A 16,898-nucleotide genomic window follows, 5' to 3' on the forward strand; every position below is an offset into this window, starting at 1 on the left:
GATCTGTATAAGCAGAGAAGTTCTAGGTCATGTGAGCAAAAAAGTCTAACTTGAATCATAACAACAGAAAGTCATATCTCCTCAATCAAGTCCCAGATTTGAGCCAGTTTACAGACTCTGAATTCCTTCAATAAAGGGGAGGCCAGGTCCAAAGGAATTTGAAAGACGGTGTGTAAATGGCAAGCCATTAGCTTTATGTATTAGATGTGATTCAGAAGGTAGAATTTTTCAACAATAAAAGCCTTCTGCACAGTACAGAGAATTATACTCAATATTTTGCAATAACCTGTAAGGAAAAAGGATCTGAAAAACAACGTGTGTGTGTGTGTGTGTGTGTGTGTGTGTGTACATACACAAACGCGAGAATCTGAGTCATTGTGCTGTATACTTGAAACTAACATGGTTTTGTACATTAACTATACTTTAAAAACTAAATTTTAGGAGCTCCCTTGTGGCATAGTAGGTTAAGGATCCAGTGTTGTCACTGCAATGGCTCAGGTCACTGCTGTGGCAGGGGTTTGATCCATAGTCCAGGAACTTCCACATGCCGTGGGCACAGCCAAAAAGAAAAAAGAAAACAGGAGTTCCTGTCGTGGCTCAGTGGTTAACAAATCCGACTAGGAACCATGAGGTTTCGGGTTTGATCCCTGGCCTTGCTCAGTGGGTTAAGGATCCAGCATTGCCTTGAGCTGTGGTGTAGGTTGCAGATGCGGCTCGGATCCCACGTTGCTGTGGCTGTGGTGTAGACCAGCAGCTACGGCTCCGATTCGACCCCTAGCCTGGGAACCTACATATGTCACAGGAACAGCCCAAGAAATGGCAAAAAAAGAGACAAAAAAGACAAAAAAAAAGAAGAAGAAGAAAAAGAAAAACCAAGAAAAACAAAAAATTAAAATTTTTAAAAAGAGATTACAGGTTTTAGAAAACTGATGTGTATACTATATTACAGGCCCAGCTTGTCTCAGGCAGCATCCCATAATCAAACACATAAGTATTTCTGTGGGGAAACATATGATTAGTCTTATCAAGTGGACCACAATTGGAAATAGTCTCATTAGTTCAGGTCGAATTTTGCAGCTAAAACAGTTTGTATCAAACTTAGGAAAAAACTTTCAGTTTTCAAAGCTTTGGAAATTCCAAAGTTGCTTATAAGAGTTTGTGGACCTGTAATTTGAAATAAGAATGAGAAACTGCCTCTCAGCATTCTTTGTTCTAAATCCATATACAAATTCCTCTCACCTCTGCTTACTATTAAAATATTCTCTAATTTTTCTAGTGTGTACACATCAGCAAGCCTTACTGAGGATCTTCTACACTTACAGTCACTGGGGAAAAAAATTAAATTCCAAACAGCTGAAAGTGATCAAGACTGAAAGTCCCTACTAGTTAGGAGACAAGGGCTGGAACTCCTGCTGGAGGCAGGCAGCAAGGCAGCAGGGCTACAGAACCTCTGCCAATGAGGTGGAAGAACCAAGGAAAGGCGCTGGTGAGGAGCTTCTGGTTGGAAAACCCTGAGCCTGTTTGGACATCCTCAAGGGCAAGCCTGCCAGGAGTCTAACTGCAGAAGGATGTGCACAGCCTCCAGGGAGAAACTCAGCCCAAGGGAAGAGGGAAGGCTCAGTGGCTTGGTCCACATGTAGTGCCTCTGGATGAGGGGGCAAGGAGCCTTTCTGAACCTCGTTTGGTGTCAGACAATTAAATGGATTCATGCTAGGTCCTAGCCAGAGGAAGGGGTGTTAAAGTGAGAACCTACAAGAACCACACCATTAAAAAACCCCTGGGACACCTGAAGTGAATACAATATTGTAAGTCAACTATATTTCAACTAAAAAAAAAAAAAAATCCTTAGAGTTCCTGTCGTGGCTCAGCAGTTAACGATCCTACCTAGTACTAATAAGGAAACATTCAAATTCAAACCCTGGCCTCACTTAGCGTAAGGATCCGGCATTGCCCTGAGCTGTGGTGTAGGTCACAGATGTGGCTCAGATCCCGTGTTGCTGTGGCTCTGGTGTAGGCTGGCAGCTACAGCTCCAATTCAACCCCTAGTCTGGGAACCTCCATATGCCGTGGGTGCTGCTCTAAAAAGACAAAAAAAAAAAAAAAATCTGAGGAGCAGTAAACATGATTCTTCATCATTAGTGAGGATGGTTTCAACATGGCAGCTTCATTCCTCTAGAGCAGAGTCAGCAGCATCAAAGCATTGGGTTCTTGGCACAACCATGACCACAGAGAGGAAGGAACTGGTGGATGCCTGGGACAGTTAAAGGGCTCCTGCAAACATTCAAGACATCCTGGAAGCCTCCAAAAAACTGGTAAGAGACTTTGGAAGAGAAATTCTATAATAATGCAGAGTAGCTGCAAACATATCCTTTGAGGTTTGAGTCCCAACCCTACCATATATTAGCTTTGTAATTCTGCACAAGTTACCCAATGTACAGATGAGGATTCATTTTCTCATCTGTAAAAGTAATAAAATAATTATCATCCAGAGTTGTGAAGAATAGATGAGATAATGTATATAATTGCTTAGCAAAGGTTTGGCACATGGTAAGCACTCAATAAATGAGGGTAGAACAAAAGAAATAACATGAACCCAGTTTTTTGTTCAAACTTCTAAGTTATACCTCACTGAAAAGAGAAAAAAATATATATATATAATGTATGTATTATATACATATGAAATCTGTATCTATCTCTAGATAGATAATGGGGTAATTAAAAATTTCTACCTACTACCCACTCACTTTCTCTTTGCCCTTCTTAGCCATTTAGGAGGTTTCAAATATTTACATCTTAACACATTTTTCTCTTAGGAACCTGAGTCCTTTAGTTACGTTTCCTAGTGACACCTTTCAGAGGAAGGTAGACAGCAATTACAACATGGACATAACTGTAAGAAACTGTCTGGCACAGGGTTGTATAAGTTCTCATTGACGCTTAGTCTACGATTTAGCACCTTCATCTTTTCAAGTGTTATCTGGAAGAAGTACATGATTATGTTAAATTTACAAAACTCTAATGTATTCTTTAAAGTTTGTAGAGAAAAGGATGAATTTCTTAATTTTGATAAAGGCATTGTTTAAGGAGTTCCCATTGTGGCTCAGTGGAAAGGAATCCGACTAGGAACCATGAGGTTGTTGAGTTCAATCCATGTTCTCTCTCAGTGGGTTAAGGATCCAGCATTGCCATGAGCTGTAGTATAGGTTGCAGACGTGGCTCGGGTCTGGCCTTGCTGTGGCTCTGGCATAGGCTGGCAGCTGTAGCTCTGACTCATCCTGGGAACCTCCATATGCCATGAGTGCGGCCCTAAAAAGCAGTGGGGAAAAAAAGGCATTGTTTAAATGGTTTTAAATTGCATATAACAAACACCTCAGATCCCAGCAAAGAATATCGGTCTCAGTATAGAAAATGTTCATTGCAAATTCAGCAATATTTATTCAGTTGGTTACAGAGCACAGTACTAGCAAGCTCAAGTTAAGGATTTCATTCTATAGGGCAATCTTAGCTACTATAATAAATAACTCAGGCTCAGCAAAGACATACTGCATTTCTAACCCCAACCAGTTAAACCTAAAAAATGGGTAAAATGCATCACAGTTGTTAAAAAACTATTCATCATGACACAAGTCTGACAGTATATCAGAGGTATTACAAAGGATCAAACTTCTTATAGAGACCCTGAGTTTAGAAGGAAAAAAAGAAAAAAGAATAAATCAATGAAGGAGAATTTATCAATGAAATCATCCTCTGTTCCTGGATAAACACCTAATGGGACCAAAGGGAAATTATAAGTGAATAAAAAAATTACAGCAGCCACATGCATTCAAAGAGATACTGAAGGAGTTCCCATCGTGGTGCAGCCAAAATGAATCCAACTAGGAACCAGGAGGTTTTGGGTTTGATCCCTGGCCTTGCTCAGTGGGTTCAAAATCCTGAATTGTTGTGGCTGTGGTGTAGGCTGGCAGCTGTAGCTCTGACTCAACCCGTAGCCTGGGAACCCCCATATGCCGCAAGTGCAGCCCTAAAAAGCAAAAAAATAATAATAATAATAATAATAATGAAGAGGTTTAAGGCCACATGCATCCAAAAAGAAATGAGGAGGTTTAAGAGCAAAGATATAAAGGTCCCAGGAGGTAATTACGGACTTCTCAATTTAGGTACTCTAAATGGTCACAAAGCCAACTGACCTCTGTCCTAACAGCCAAAATTCCAGGGACATAGGTCTGGACTCAAGCACATTGCTAAGGTCAAGCACTTGGCAAAGTAAGAGGAGAAAAGGAAGAAACATCACTCATGATATACAAAGGCTTCATATCTCACCAGCCTTAGACACCAAGACCCAGAGACATATGACACTTGAGACCCCAATTGATGTTTCTAGTTTTTCTAATAATTAAATTTCCTTTGATGAAGACTAAAGATCAAACTAGTTGATAATGAATTCCAAGCCAAAGCAAACCATTTATTCTCTTTTCAAAATAACATCGGAGTCCTCTTGTGGCACAGTGGGTTAAGGATCCAATGTTGTACAAATAAATAAATAAATAGCATGATACCAATAGTCTTAGTCACATTAAAATCTTCCCCAGGTTTAGGTACATGTCCTGCACAGAAAATCCAAATTCTCAGATAAATGATACTTCAATAAAAACACAACTGATGGAGTTTCCATCGTGGCTCAGTGGTTAACGAATCCAATAGGGACCATGAGGTTGTGGGTTCGATCCCTGGCCTCGCTGAGTGGGTTAAGGATCCAGGGCTGCCGCAAGCTGTGGTGTAGGTCGGCAACCCTGGATCCTTAACCACACCACACTCGGCTCAGATCCCACGTTGCGGTGGCCCTGGCGTAGGCTGGCGGCTATGGCTCTGATTGGACCCCTAGCCTGGGAACCTCCATATGCAGCAGGTGGGGTCCTTTCTAAGACAAAAAATAAAAATAAAAACACAACTGAGCTCCAGTTAGAGGATTCGAATCATCCAGGAGAAATGTGATTGTGACTACAGTAAATCAGCCTCAGTGGTGATAGAAAGGAATGTGAAAAATATTTAGCATGCAGACCAGCATTTACTAGACAGAGGGGAGGCAGCAACATTTCCACCAAACTATGTATATCATGTTTTTCCCAATTAAATCATTTTTAAAAGCTCAGTAGGAGAGATCAACCATTAATGAAATCCCACAATGTATCCTTTTACTTTAAGAAACATCTATTTTGTAATGCCAATAACTTTCTCTCTTTTATTTTTACTGTAAACTTTCATAATAGGTGAGTATTTTCAATGTGGTGACTGTCTGGAATTTAATCTGTCTTTGGGTATTCACTACTTACTTGAAAAGTCTATCACCTAGAACTAGGCTTCCTGCTGCATCCAAGGTACCTGAAACAGAGCCTGGCACCCAGGAGGTCTCCATTTAGTTCAGTAAGTGAATAAAGACATTGTGAAAATACAAATTTGCACTTTATGTACTTTTCACATATACCCCTCTTTCACTTAATATTTGTCTTTATTTCTTCTTTTGGCAGCTTCTGATCCTAGTGAATACCCTGGAGTTAGGGTAAAATATTAGAAATATTAAATAAAAATATTTTTAAAAGAATATTAAAAAAGATGAAATTTTTGTTTTATTATATGAACTAGTAAATAAGTAAAAGGCTGAGGGAATTGGTAATGAGATTTGTGGCCTTTCAACTACAGGGGTAGTGTCTCAAGCCTAAATTTGGTCAAAAAAAAAAAAAAAGAAACATTTCATTGATAAAACACTTAGATGCTACAACACACAGGATAAAAGTAATTTAAATACTAATTCCAAACCTGTACTGTTTAAAGGGGTCAAAGAATGTTAATTTATTCCATACATTTCTGAAGAAATATGAAACAGTACTTAAAGAGTGAAAATTATCAGATAATGCATAAAACCACACTTGGAAAAAATACTTCTTCTTTCAACTATTTTTTTTGTTGTTGTCTTTTTGCCATTTCTAGGGCCGTTCCCGCAGCATATGGAGATTCCCAGGCTAGGGGTTGAATCAGAGCTGTAGCCACCGGCCTACGCCAGAGCCACAGCAACATGGGATCTGAGCCACGTCTGCAACCTACACCACAGCTCACAACAACGCCGGATCCTTAACCCACTGAGCAAGGCCAGGGATCGAACCCACAACCTCATGGTTCCTAGTTGGATTTGTTAACCACTGAGCCACAATGGGAACTCCTCTTCTTTCAACATTTATTGGATACCTACTGTGCACCAGGCTACATTCCAATTACATGTCACAAAGTACGAACAAACTGTTATCAAGACAGGCCTACACCTCACTGCCATTTAATACGATTATTATCTATCATATACACTACACTAAGCACTAGAGATACTTCTATCAACAAGACAAATGATTATTGTCCTGGATTCTAGTGGAGGGAAAAAAAGAGAAAAACCACCAAATAGTGAGAAATGACAATAAAGACATAAATAGAGAGCCAAGAAATGATAACAGGGGACCCCTCTGGATAATGTGGCTGGAAACTGTCTCTCTGAGGAAGTGACATTACACTAAGGCCTCACTGATGAAAAGGAAACAGCTCTGGTTGAGTTCCAGATGTATTTTGGAGATGGGAGAATGGGGGGGATTGAAGGGCAGGGAGGAATCAAGGATGGACCCTAGGTTTCTGGGTTGAGCAATTACATGGATGGTGGCACCACTGACTGAATGGGTGCTGCAAATTACTGAGACTTAAACTTCATATATTATGTGTTCATTCCTGCCTAAGCGTTACCAAAGACATTCCAATTGCCAAATTCAGTGACGTATTCACTCTTTTATCTGACACTGTTGACCATTGCTTCTTTCTTAAAAACTTCATTCTCTCTTGGTTTCCAAGACACCACACTCTTCTGGTTCTTTTCAAATTCAATGAGCTTCCTTCTCAGGTTCCGTATACTGGAGGACTCTGTCCTTGGTCTTCTGCTTTTCCTTCAATACACTCACTTGGTGACCTCATCCAAGCAATCCACTGCTTTAACTGCTATCCACAAAAAGCCTCCCAAATCTCTAGTTCCTACCAGAACTTTCTCCTCACCTTTAGAACCATCCACCCAACTGTTTTCTACCCACTCCTATGGAGATGCCTCAGTAGTATCTTAAACTCAACATATCCAAAAGGAACTCCATCATCCTCTTCTATGAACACTCCTACTTCCTCATCCCATATTTTTTATCATCGAAAAGCCCCACTTTCCAAAAATATGCCTGGCTACCCAAGCCCCAAACTGTAGCCCCAACTCCTCTCTTTCAAGTCCACATCAAATTGATTTCCAGGTCTTATCAAATTTACTTTCTACTGAGCTCTTGGTTATATCCTCTCTTCATATCCCACACCTTTAATTCAGTTCTTCATCCTCTGGATTATTATAACACTCTGGTTTCTTCAGCCTCATACCATTCTAACCTACCCTTCACATCTCAATAGACAGAGAAATCCTTCACAGGCTCCCCACAGCCCTCAGGATCAAATCTGGCCCCAAGAATGGCAAACAAGGAGTTCCTGTCATAGCTCAGTGGTAATGAACCCAAATAGTATCCATGAGGATATGGGTTTGACCCCTGGCCTCGCTCAGCAGGTTAAGGATCCAGCGCTGTGTGGGTGTGGTGTAGGCTGTTACAGCTCCAACTGGACCCCTAGCCTAGGAACTTCCATATGCCATGGGTGCAGCCCTAAAAAGACCAAAAAAAAAAAAAAAAAGGCAAAATCTTGTGAGTTAGTGCCTCTGACTGGCTTTCCTGCCTCAACCCCTACCATCTCTCCTATACTCTCCAACCTCCCATCACAATGACCTACTAACAGGTTCATGCATGACTCTGCATATCCTGTTTCCTCCCCCAATGCCTACTTGGCTTAGGCATCCCTTTTTCTAGCAGCCTAAACTGAGATGATGACTCCCCTTAGTACTTTCACAGCAAACCATTAAGGAAAGACTTCAATTGCTCATCTCATTGGTTCTCCCACATGTGTAAATTATGTGAGGCCAGGGACTGTCCTTAATAGAATACCTCTGGTGCTTAATACTTAAAAACTGCTTAATGTTTGCTAAATAACTGTATCTGGGTCAAACTCAAGAAGACAGTCTATAAAACACAAACTGTTATGTACAGTATCCAGAACAAGAAAAGATAACTTGGCAAGAAGAAACATTCAATAGTTTTCTAAAATTAACCAATAACATTAGCTGCAGACTTTCACATATTAGCATTCATCTTTCATTACTGAAAGGCTAGGTATGTCCAAGGTGTGTGCAGATGTTATTTCAACAATCTCTCTCTCTCTTTTTTTTTTGGCTGCAGCGTACACACCACAGCAATGCTGGATCCTTAACCCACTCACTGATTGAGGCCAGGGATCAAACCTGAATACTCTTGGATGCTAGTCAGATTCGTTTCCACTGAGCCTCAATGGGAAATCCCTTTTATTTAAACAAAACAAACAAACAAACAAAAAACAAACCTCAGAAGAGACATTTATACATAATGAATTTTGTCTTATATGTATAAAGTACATCTTCACCTATCAATCTCCACAGGGTGGGGGACTTTTACAATTAGACTTTATAGTTCATGGAACCATTCATTAAATGTTATTTTTCCTGGCATTTCCTACCTGGTGCAGTGGATTAAGAATCAACTGCAGCTGCCCTGGTGTCTGGAGGCACAGGTACCATCCCCCCACAGGTGCAGTAGGTTAAAGGATCCAGCATTGCCCCAGATGCAACCTCAGCTGCAGCTGGGATTCAGTCCCTGCCCTGGGAACTTCCATATGCTGTGGGTGCAGCCATTAAAAAAAAAAAAAAAAAAGATATTTTCCAAAGATTACATTAAGGACTTTTCCATGAAACTAATTGAGTATACTCTTGTTCAGATACTGTGAGGCAACTGACATTTTGCAAAACAAAAGAAATGAACAAGTCTCCGTGGGTTCTTAGGAGTTGGCCCTCTTTATAACCATTACTTAACCACATTCTCAGACAGCAACAAGTACTCTGCTTTGAACAACACACACACAAACGCCTATGGGGGACTGCGGATATCCCTAAAAGAACTCATCCAATTCAATCAGTCCAGTCTCAGGTTTACCTTATGTCTCACTCACGAAATCTAGCAAGGAAAAAAAAAAAAAAGGATTTTTTTTTTCGGATAAAAGAAAAATGTGCCTTTTAATGTCCTATGTCTTGTCAAAAAATGGTGACGATGTCTCGAATGATTATGGATTTGCCCGAACTCTTAAACCAGGTCATTCCAGTGGTATTTCCAATTCTGCATTCTCACCCAAAAGTAATGTAAATTTCTTCTTGGTGTTCTGCAGACCCCAGAGATAAGCCAAATTAAGCTCCGGGACTCTTCTATCTCAGAGGCTTAAAAATGGGTACTTTACGAGGTTAAAAAAAAAAAAAATTGCTTAAAACAGAGGAACAAACAACAAAGGCCCTACAAATGAAAAACCTGCAACCTTCCGCCACCTCCCAAAGGTGGAGAACGCCAGAAGCCCGGGTTCCTGAACCGGAATTCCAGGCGGGCCCAGGCGACCCAAAGTCACCATGCGGGGAAGGTGGGCGAAATCAGCGAGGGTGCGATGCAGCCGCCCGTCGGGCCTGCTCTCCAGACAGCTTCCCCCAGGAATGAGCAAGGTAGGGAGTTTTTCCCCCTTCCTCCTCACGCAGGGACCGAGGAAGAAGAAAGAAGCTCCGCGCCCCCTGTGCCCGTAGCGGGGCCCGCGATCCCCGCCCGCCGGCTCGGTTCCCCCAGCCCCAAAGCGCGTAGGCCGCGCCCCCTCCCCACCTCAGCGCCCCTCAAGCTCAGGGCCCGCCACCCTGCCCCAAGCCCCCGCCGCCACCGCAACACTCACGGAATCCGAGCGCCGCCACCAGCACCGACCACAGCCAGCGCCCGCGGTCTGGGGCTGCAATCAGTGCCCTGGCCCCGGCGGGCGCTGCCATCGTCCTCTCGCTGCAGCCGCAGCCGCCGCACCCCCGGGCCCCGGTCCCCACTGTGGTTAGCTCTGCTCGGGGCTGAAAGAGCCTGACTCGCCGCCACCCGCGTCCGCTGGCACCTCCACGCCGCGCTCCCCACTCGCGGCCCCAGGAGCAGCCAGCCAGCCCTCCGCCGCGGCCTCGGCTCCAGCTGCCTGCTCATTGGCCTGCCCCGCGCCCTTTGAAGGACGGGATTGGAAGGCATTTACTGTCCATCACCCCTCCCCCAGGTGTAGCCCCGCCCCCCTCAGTCCCACCCTGGCTCCTTATCCAGGCGCTGGAGGTCCCCGGCTGTCCGAGGGAACCGCCGCCAAGCCCTTTGCCTGCCTGCGTGGCTGCCGCCTGCCTTTCTCCTCTGCCTCTCTAAGGGTCCAACCCCCCAGATCTCATTATCTGTCCTCGCCTGTTTCAGCTCTTCTCCGTTTCTCTGAGCCTCACCTAAAGAAGCAGTTCATTTACTAAATTAAAAAAAGAAAAAGAAAAAGTAAAAGAAAAGAAAAGAAGGATTAGGGTACAATGGGGAGAGACTTCCAGATAGAACTCGTTTCCCCGCTTGCCCTGCTTCCCGAGGCGTGTCCTTTGCCTGGACCAGATAATTTATGTGTTGCAATTTGAAAAATCTACTAGCTTAAAAAGAAGTCTCCATCTTGTCTGACTCCCCTCTTAGGAGGCCCTCCTTTTGGTTTAAGAAGGGTCAGGAACTGAGAACACTTTCCTGCAACCTAGAGCACAAATGAATGGGGGTTTGTTTGTTTTGCTTTTATCAACAAAATGTCCCTTAATTTATCAATAAAAAATTGGCTAGTTCTCCACCCTGACTCGGAAGTGCCTTGCCTGAGCCGGCTCCACTTGGTTATCTTGGCCCAGGACAATGTCTCCAACTTATTGGTTGCCCAGTAAATACTGTAAAGTGTTTGGAAGGGTCCTTCTGAGAGTAGCCCATGAAAGAGAGAAATGAGACAGGAGCACAAGAAAGATGATGGTGAAGGAAGAAAAGGAAAAACCCAGATAGGAGGCCAATAGTGTGAGTGAGGAAAACAAGTACTAGGCAGTTAGGAGAGAGTGGGGGAAGAGCGTGGTGAGAGGACCTAAATGCAGCCTCTCATTTCAGGATTTTGTCTAAAGTCAATCTTAGTAACACCTCTCCTGATTTGTTGCTGTTTTAGCCTGCTAGCCTTGCAGTACCGCAAACTCATAATAATTACTTTAGCACTAGTGAGAGAAAACTGAAAACTACAAAGAGAGAGAGGGACCATTTCAATCTATTTCTTGCTCAGCATGACCTTATGAAGGTTTCTGGAATGCCATAGGTTGGAAAGAATACTAATATACAAGTGCATTAAGGAATTTCCCATCGTGGCTCAGCGGAAATGAATCTGACTAGCATCCACGAGGACTCGGGTTTGATCCCTGGCCTCACTTAGTAGGTTAAGGATTCTGCGTTGCAGTGAGCAGTGGTATAGGTTGCAGACGTGGCTTGGATCTCATGTGGCTGTGGCTGTGGTGTAAGCCTGCAGCTGTAGCTCCGATTTGACCCCTAGCCTGGGAACCTCCATGTGAGGCCCTCAAAGGACAAAAAGAAAAAAAAAAAGTGCATTAAGTGAGCAACTACTGTGCTGTAGATGTACAATACCTAGACTTTACTCTGAAGAAGCACAGTCTACTAGTCAGTGTAGCAAGCAAGTACGTAATGAGATTTTTTTCTCATGCTCTATGAGATCAAATAAAGGAGAGACCTAAGGCCAACAGGGACAATGAGGTTCTCAAAAACACATGTAATGTGAAAAGCTTCTCCACTGACTGTGATGTATCTCAACACACATATTCTCTCTTCTGAGAACCACTGGCCCATGAGGTGTCTGGAAAAGATGCACAGAGGATGTAGCATTTGAGGTGGATTTTAATGGGTGAATAAAGTTTCACCAGAGGGAAACAGGAAAAGTCAACTCAGACACAAGAAAGAAGTACTAGGTGTAAAGGAATAGTGGATTAAGCTTGTGTGATTTTGGGACTTCAGGGGTTTTAGGATAGGAGAGAACACTGGAAAAGCAGGCTGTGGTTATATTTTAAAGAGCCTTGGATTGTCTTTATTCTGTAGGCAGTGTGTAGTGATGACAGGGAGGTGACAAATTCAGACCCATGTATTAAAAGGGTGACCCCTGCAACAGACAAGGCAAGAGTGAGGAGAGTGCAAAATAAGTTATTGATAGTGATGATGGAGCGGACGATTGGAAAAACCATTCAGAATGACAAGACTGGGTATAAATTGGATGGGAAGTTTAAGCAAAGACAGATGTGACCTCCACTTTCTAGCCAGAGTGGAGAATGATGCTGGCAGTTAACCAAGACTAAAAACCCAGAAAGAGAACCTGGTCTGGGAGGAAAGCTAATAAGCGGGGCCCTGAACACAGCTTCAGGTGCTGAGAAGACCCAGATGGTCAATCAGAAGGCAGTTGGATACCTAGGCCTGGAGCCCAGGGAAGAAGAGAAGGGCTAATGTGAAGTTGAAGGCCTGCCGTGGTGGCAAAGTGTTACCACACTAAACAATATCAGACCATCATTAATAAAATATTTGTTGAATGAACACATGAATGGTTTATTAAGTTAATCTAGATAAGTTACAAAGGAAAAAAATGCCACTTTGCTTTAGCATAGTCCTTACATTGTGGTTTCTTTCTTTCTTTCTTTCTCTCTCTTTTTTTTTTTTGCCTTTTTGCCTTTTCTAGGCCTGCACCCGTGGCATATGGAGGTTCCCAGGCTAGGGGTCTAATTGGAGCTGGAGCTGCCGGCTGACACCACAGCCACAGCAACGCCAGATCCAAGCCGTGTCTGTGACCTACACCATAGCTCACGGCAACGCCAGATCCTTAATCCACTGAGTGAGGCCGGGGATCAAACCCGCAACCTCATGGTTCCTAGTCGGATTCGTTAACCACTGAGTCACAACAGGATCTCCACATTGTAGTTTCTGATCCTTCTGTAGAGATAGAAAATGGAAAACAAACAAACAAAAAACCCTCTGGATTTCAGCCACTACTGTGAGCCTGAGGGTCTTACTCAACAAACCTCCTCTTCAGATACCTCCCTGTTCCTCCTGGAAGCTCCTATTTCTAGCTCAGTCAGTCCAGGCAATACAACCAGAATCAAATGAATCACAATCAGGTGGGAAGGTCCGTTTTGATGGGCTGCTGCCTTGGAAAGGAATGGTCTCCTTAGGGAGAATTTTCCCCACAGAGTCAATAAGAAGGAAAATCACGTGCAGAGTCCTCTCTGATAATGATTATCCATCAGCTAAGTAGGATCTATGTGCAGATCCATCAGCCTCACAGACTTCCTGCTTCGTGAGATGGACAATGGACAATAAATGCACTAGTGAGGAGCGGGGTTGCCTTGCCAACACCTCAAGGCTTTAAATTTTCTCTCAGTAGAGACCAGGTAAGAGGCACCCAGGAGCAGCTAGTTTTGGCAAATATATATGGGGAGAATCTTCTAGACCTGGAATTAATGGGAGAAGTTAGAAGAGAATGACAGGAACCATAATTTCAAACATCTTTGTGATTGTGGTAGAATTCTCTTCCATCTCCTGTACTCTCCCGGCATTCTCTCCTGCCTTGTCTTTTAAGATCTGTGGCCAGGGGGAAATTGGAATGCTGTGTGATCTGCAGGTGGTGATAACAAGCCATTTCAGGAACACTGAGATTGAATGACTACCAGATCGAGTCCAAGATGAATCCCAGGCCATGCTGAGAAAGATTTACCTGGAGCTAAATTAGTTTCTTGAACATTTCTACAGAGAAAATGTCTTCATCCAGGAAAAGTGTGGCATTTTTGCTAGGACATTTTTGAAAATCTGATAGTTAGAGTTCTAGTGTCTCTGGGGTCCCTGGGCACAGAGGCACCAAATTGGGGGAATATGAGTAACGGGGTCTTTATGGCTCATTGTATAGGAGAAGGTATGTCACCAGGCTGCTTCATTCCCTGTGGCGGGGATAAAATACTCCTCAAGGTTCTCAATCTCCCTGTGCCCTGCAACCACCTAAGTACTACTTCTGCTTCACCTATGAGGGAAGGAAGTGCCTCGGAAGAGGCATCACAGACAATCCTCCTACCATGATAGAGGCATTTCTCACTCTGAGTTGGGCAATGGAGAGCCTAAGTTTTGTTACCCTCAGTCTTCCTGTATCATTGTTGGGAGAGCAAATGAGATATTCTGGTGGCACCGGCAGTGGAAAAAATAAATACTTTCAATGACTAGAGAGAAGGAGGAGGAAGAAAGAAGAAACCATAAAGTGATAACTGCGGTGAATTCCAGTGGGGAAAGTGAGCATAGAGACAGACCTCTTATGAAAAGCCATGGAGGTTTTCAGAAATCTAAAGCGGTTACATTATTTTACCTAAGGAAGTTATTTTGTAGTTTCCCCTTTCTCTGGAGAAACAGAAAGTTTTTAAATGTCCAGGGCACATTTGTTTTCCAGTTACGTTCTGATGAATAATCTGTGCAGGCATCTAGAACTAATGAACATTTTTAAAGTATATTTTTATCCACCCTACCCTGGGCCCTAAGAAGGACTGAGAACTCAAGTTAGGACAGTTTCAAATAAAACAAAGAAGGATAGTAACTGAATGGTAGAGCTCCAGAACTATAATTTACTGCTGTCAAGCCATAAACAACTTAGAGTGTGGCACATGGTGCTTCTAAATGTTTGTTGAATGAATAAGCCATCAAATGAATGAATAAACTGATGAATGAATGGTGTAGGGAATCAAATTTTAAAAGAGATCTGTTTAGGATAGTCACCCTGTCTCCTTGTTTCCTATCTGGTTAGTTAATTGCTAGAGTGACAATGCGCAATTACTGATCGTCCAAGTACCAAAATTTGTGTGTTTAAGGGATTTGAAATGAATTGCAGTCATTCAGCAATTATTCACTGAGCACTAGCTTTGCTAGCATAAGCCTCAATGCTAAGTATTTAAAAATTTTAAATAAATAAGCTATGCCTTGAAGATATGGGGACAACCAGGCACCAACTGGTTGTCAATTAGTATTCAGTGCTGCTGTTGATGTCTTGTCCTCCAGTAAGTTATGATTAGAAGAGACAAGACTACAACCCAATTATATACTGCATACAATTGGTTTTAAATGTTAAGGGATTTGGGGAGGGAAGGTTAGAGTTTGGGATTTATGGAAAAAAGAGAGCGAGAGAGATTTTCTAGGTGAAGAAAACAGTTTGAGGAAAAATAATACAGAGATGGGAATTCTCAAAGCTGGAAAAGTGGTGCTTTGAACACTAGAGTAAAAGGTGTAGGCAAGAAACCGACGATTTTGCTATTACTGGAAAGCGCAACATCCAGAATGTCCTTGCACCCCTTTCTGAGGGTAGGGAGAGAGTCTGAAATCCGCCTGCCACAGGGATATTGCCACACACTCACTGCAAGTTATGAGCTATGAATATAAATAGAATTATAAATATCACACCGGAAGTGACACGGTTATTTTCTTTTGTGTTACTGATTTTCAAAGATCAAAAGAGAAAAGGAAGAAAATCGAAAACAGCTGAAAGATATAAACTCATTACACAGGCAACCACTTGGGGGCGCGGACCTAAGTAATTCCACCTTCCTTTGTGATGGCAGAAAGAGCGTCTCACCGCGGCTCGTTGGTCTAGGGGTATGATTCTCGCTTAGGGTGCGAGAGGTCCCGGGTTCAAATCCCGGACGAGCCCTCCTTTTTCTTTTCGTGAATTAATTGTAATTCTAAAGTTAATTTTACCACAGATCCATAAACGCAATAAATGCATGTCAGTGAAAAACACAAAAGTGAGACTTAGAGCACATTTTACATTCAAATGCAATTAAAAGACGTAACATGAACACGTAGAAAGTTTGCTAACAATGTTAATACTCTGCAAACGCTGTCCCCAACCCCGGCCAGTTCCAGAGTCAGCGCGTGTGTAGTAACTGAGTTCCGATCGTGTTTAAACTTGCGCTCTCCAGCTATAATGGAAAAAATAAAAATCATTAAAAATAAACAAACAAACAAATAAATAAGTAAAAATAAACGCGTTCGCCCACGCACGTCGACCTGCAGAGCAGGGTGTAGGCCACCGCGGGAGGAGGACAGCGCGTCCCATCACCTGGGTCGCGCTAATCCACGGCGCCCCCTTCACGTTCGGAGTCTTCGAGGGGGGCCCAAGGAGTCCGCACGAGGCGTGTCTCTTTCCCAAGTATACGTGTTTTAAATGGTACGAGCATTTTCTTGCCTTCTTCTAGGATGTACAAATACCACATGTTATAGGCATTGCTCTCAGTCGATCCTTTACTTAAAACTACGGAGAGATTCGTGCTCGAGAACAGTTTAATTTCAGCCTCTAAATAGGCTGTGTGGGAAAAAGCTGGTCGGTTTTTAAAGAGAAAAAGAGCCTGGGCTCGTCCGGGATTTGAACCCGGGACCTCTCGCACCCGAAGCGAGAATCATACCCCTAGACCAACGAGCCGCTCTCGGCAACCGCGCTCCCGGCGCCTCCCTTCAGCCTTGCCCCGCCTCTGGCCGCGCTGCCTGGCTGAACCGGGTCGGCGACCTTTCTCTCGCTCTCCAGGCCTGGGGTCCGAAACCCTTCTCGCCACCCGGAAAGCGACCCGAAGGGACGCGCGTTTTGCCCAGCGGGACCAGCCGTATCACCCGCAGCCGAGGCTTTGCACCTCGGCCTGCGGCCATCCGCACACGATCGGGGAAGCCGCTCGGATGGCTCCTGGAGTGCTTTGGCGGCCGGGCGCTGGGAGCTGGGCTAGGAGGGCGCATGCAGGGCCCCTCGGACTTACCGGACGCCGCTGGCACCAGTGCCCATTGTCTTCACGCCGCCTGTTTCGCTCCTTGAGG

At 43.7% G+C, this 16,898-nt stretch overlaps 1 protein-coding gene and 2 non-coding genes across 4 annotated transcripts in view; 1 reads left to right on the plus strand and 2 right to left on the minus strand.

The window, feature by feature from the left end:
- Window positions 1-10,182, minus strand: part of MPZL1 (myelin protein zero like 1) — a 70,430-nt gene extending 60,248 nt beyond the window's left edge. Inside the window, exon 1 of one of the 2 annotated variants that reach the window (XM_047783999.1) lies at window positions 9,898-10,182. In XM_047783999.1, coding sequence (XP_047639955.1) covers window positions 9,898-9,988 — 91 coding nt within the window. In that variant the 5' untranslated portion in view covers window positions 9,989-10,182. The remainder of the gene's footprint in view (window positions 1-9,897) is intronic. The other variant, XM_047783998.1, reaches the window with a different exon arrangement.
- A 5,490-nt stretch (window positions 10,183-15,672) lies between these two features.
- TRNAP-AGG (transfer RNA proline (anticodon AGG)) lies at window positions 15,673-15,744 on the plus strand. Its single transcript has one exon. It is a non-coding gene; the product is annotated as a tRNA-Pro (tRNA).
- Window positions 15,745-16,443: 699 nt separating this feature from the next.
- Window positions 16,444-16,515, minus strand: TRNAP-CGG (transfer RNA proline (anticodon CGG)). The gene has a single exon. It is a non-coding gene; the product is annotated as a tRNA-Pro (tRNA).
- Window positions 16,516-16,898: the final 383 nt, after the last annotated feature.

This window comes from Phacochoerus africanus, chromosome 6 (assembly GCF_016906955.1).
Source record: "Phacochoerus africanus isolate WHEZ1 chromosome 6, ROS_Pafr_v1, whole genome shotgun sequence".
Classification (NCBI taxonomy): Eukaryota; Metazoa; Chordata; class Mammalia; order Artiodactyla; family Suidae; genus Phacochoerus; species Phacochoerus africanus.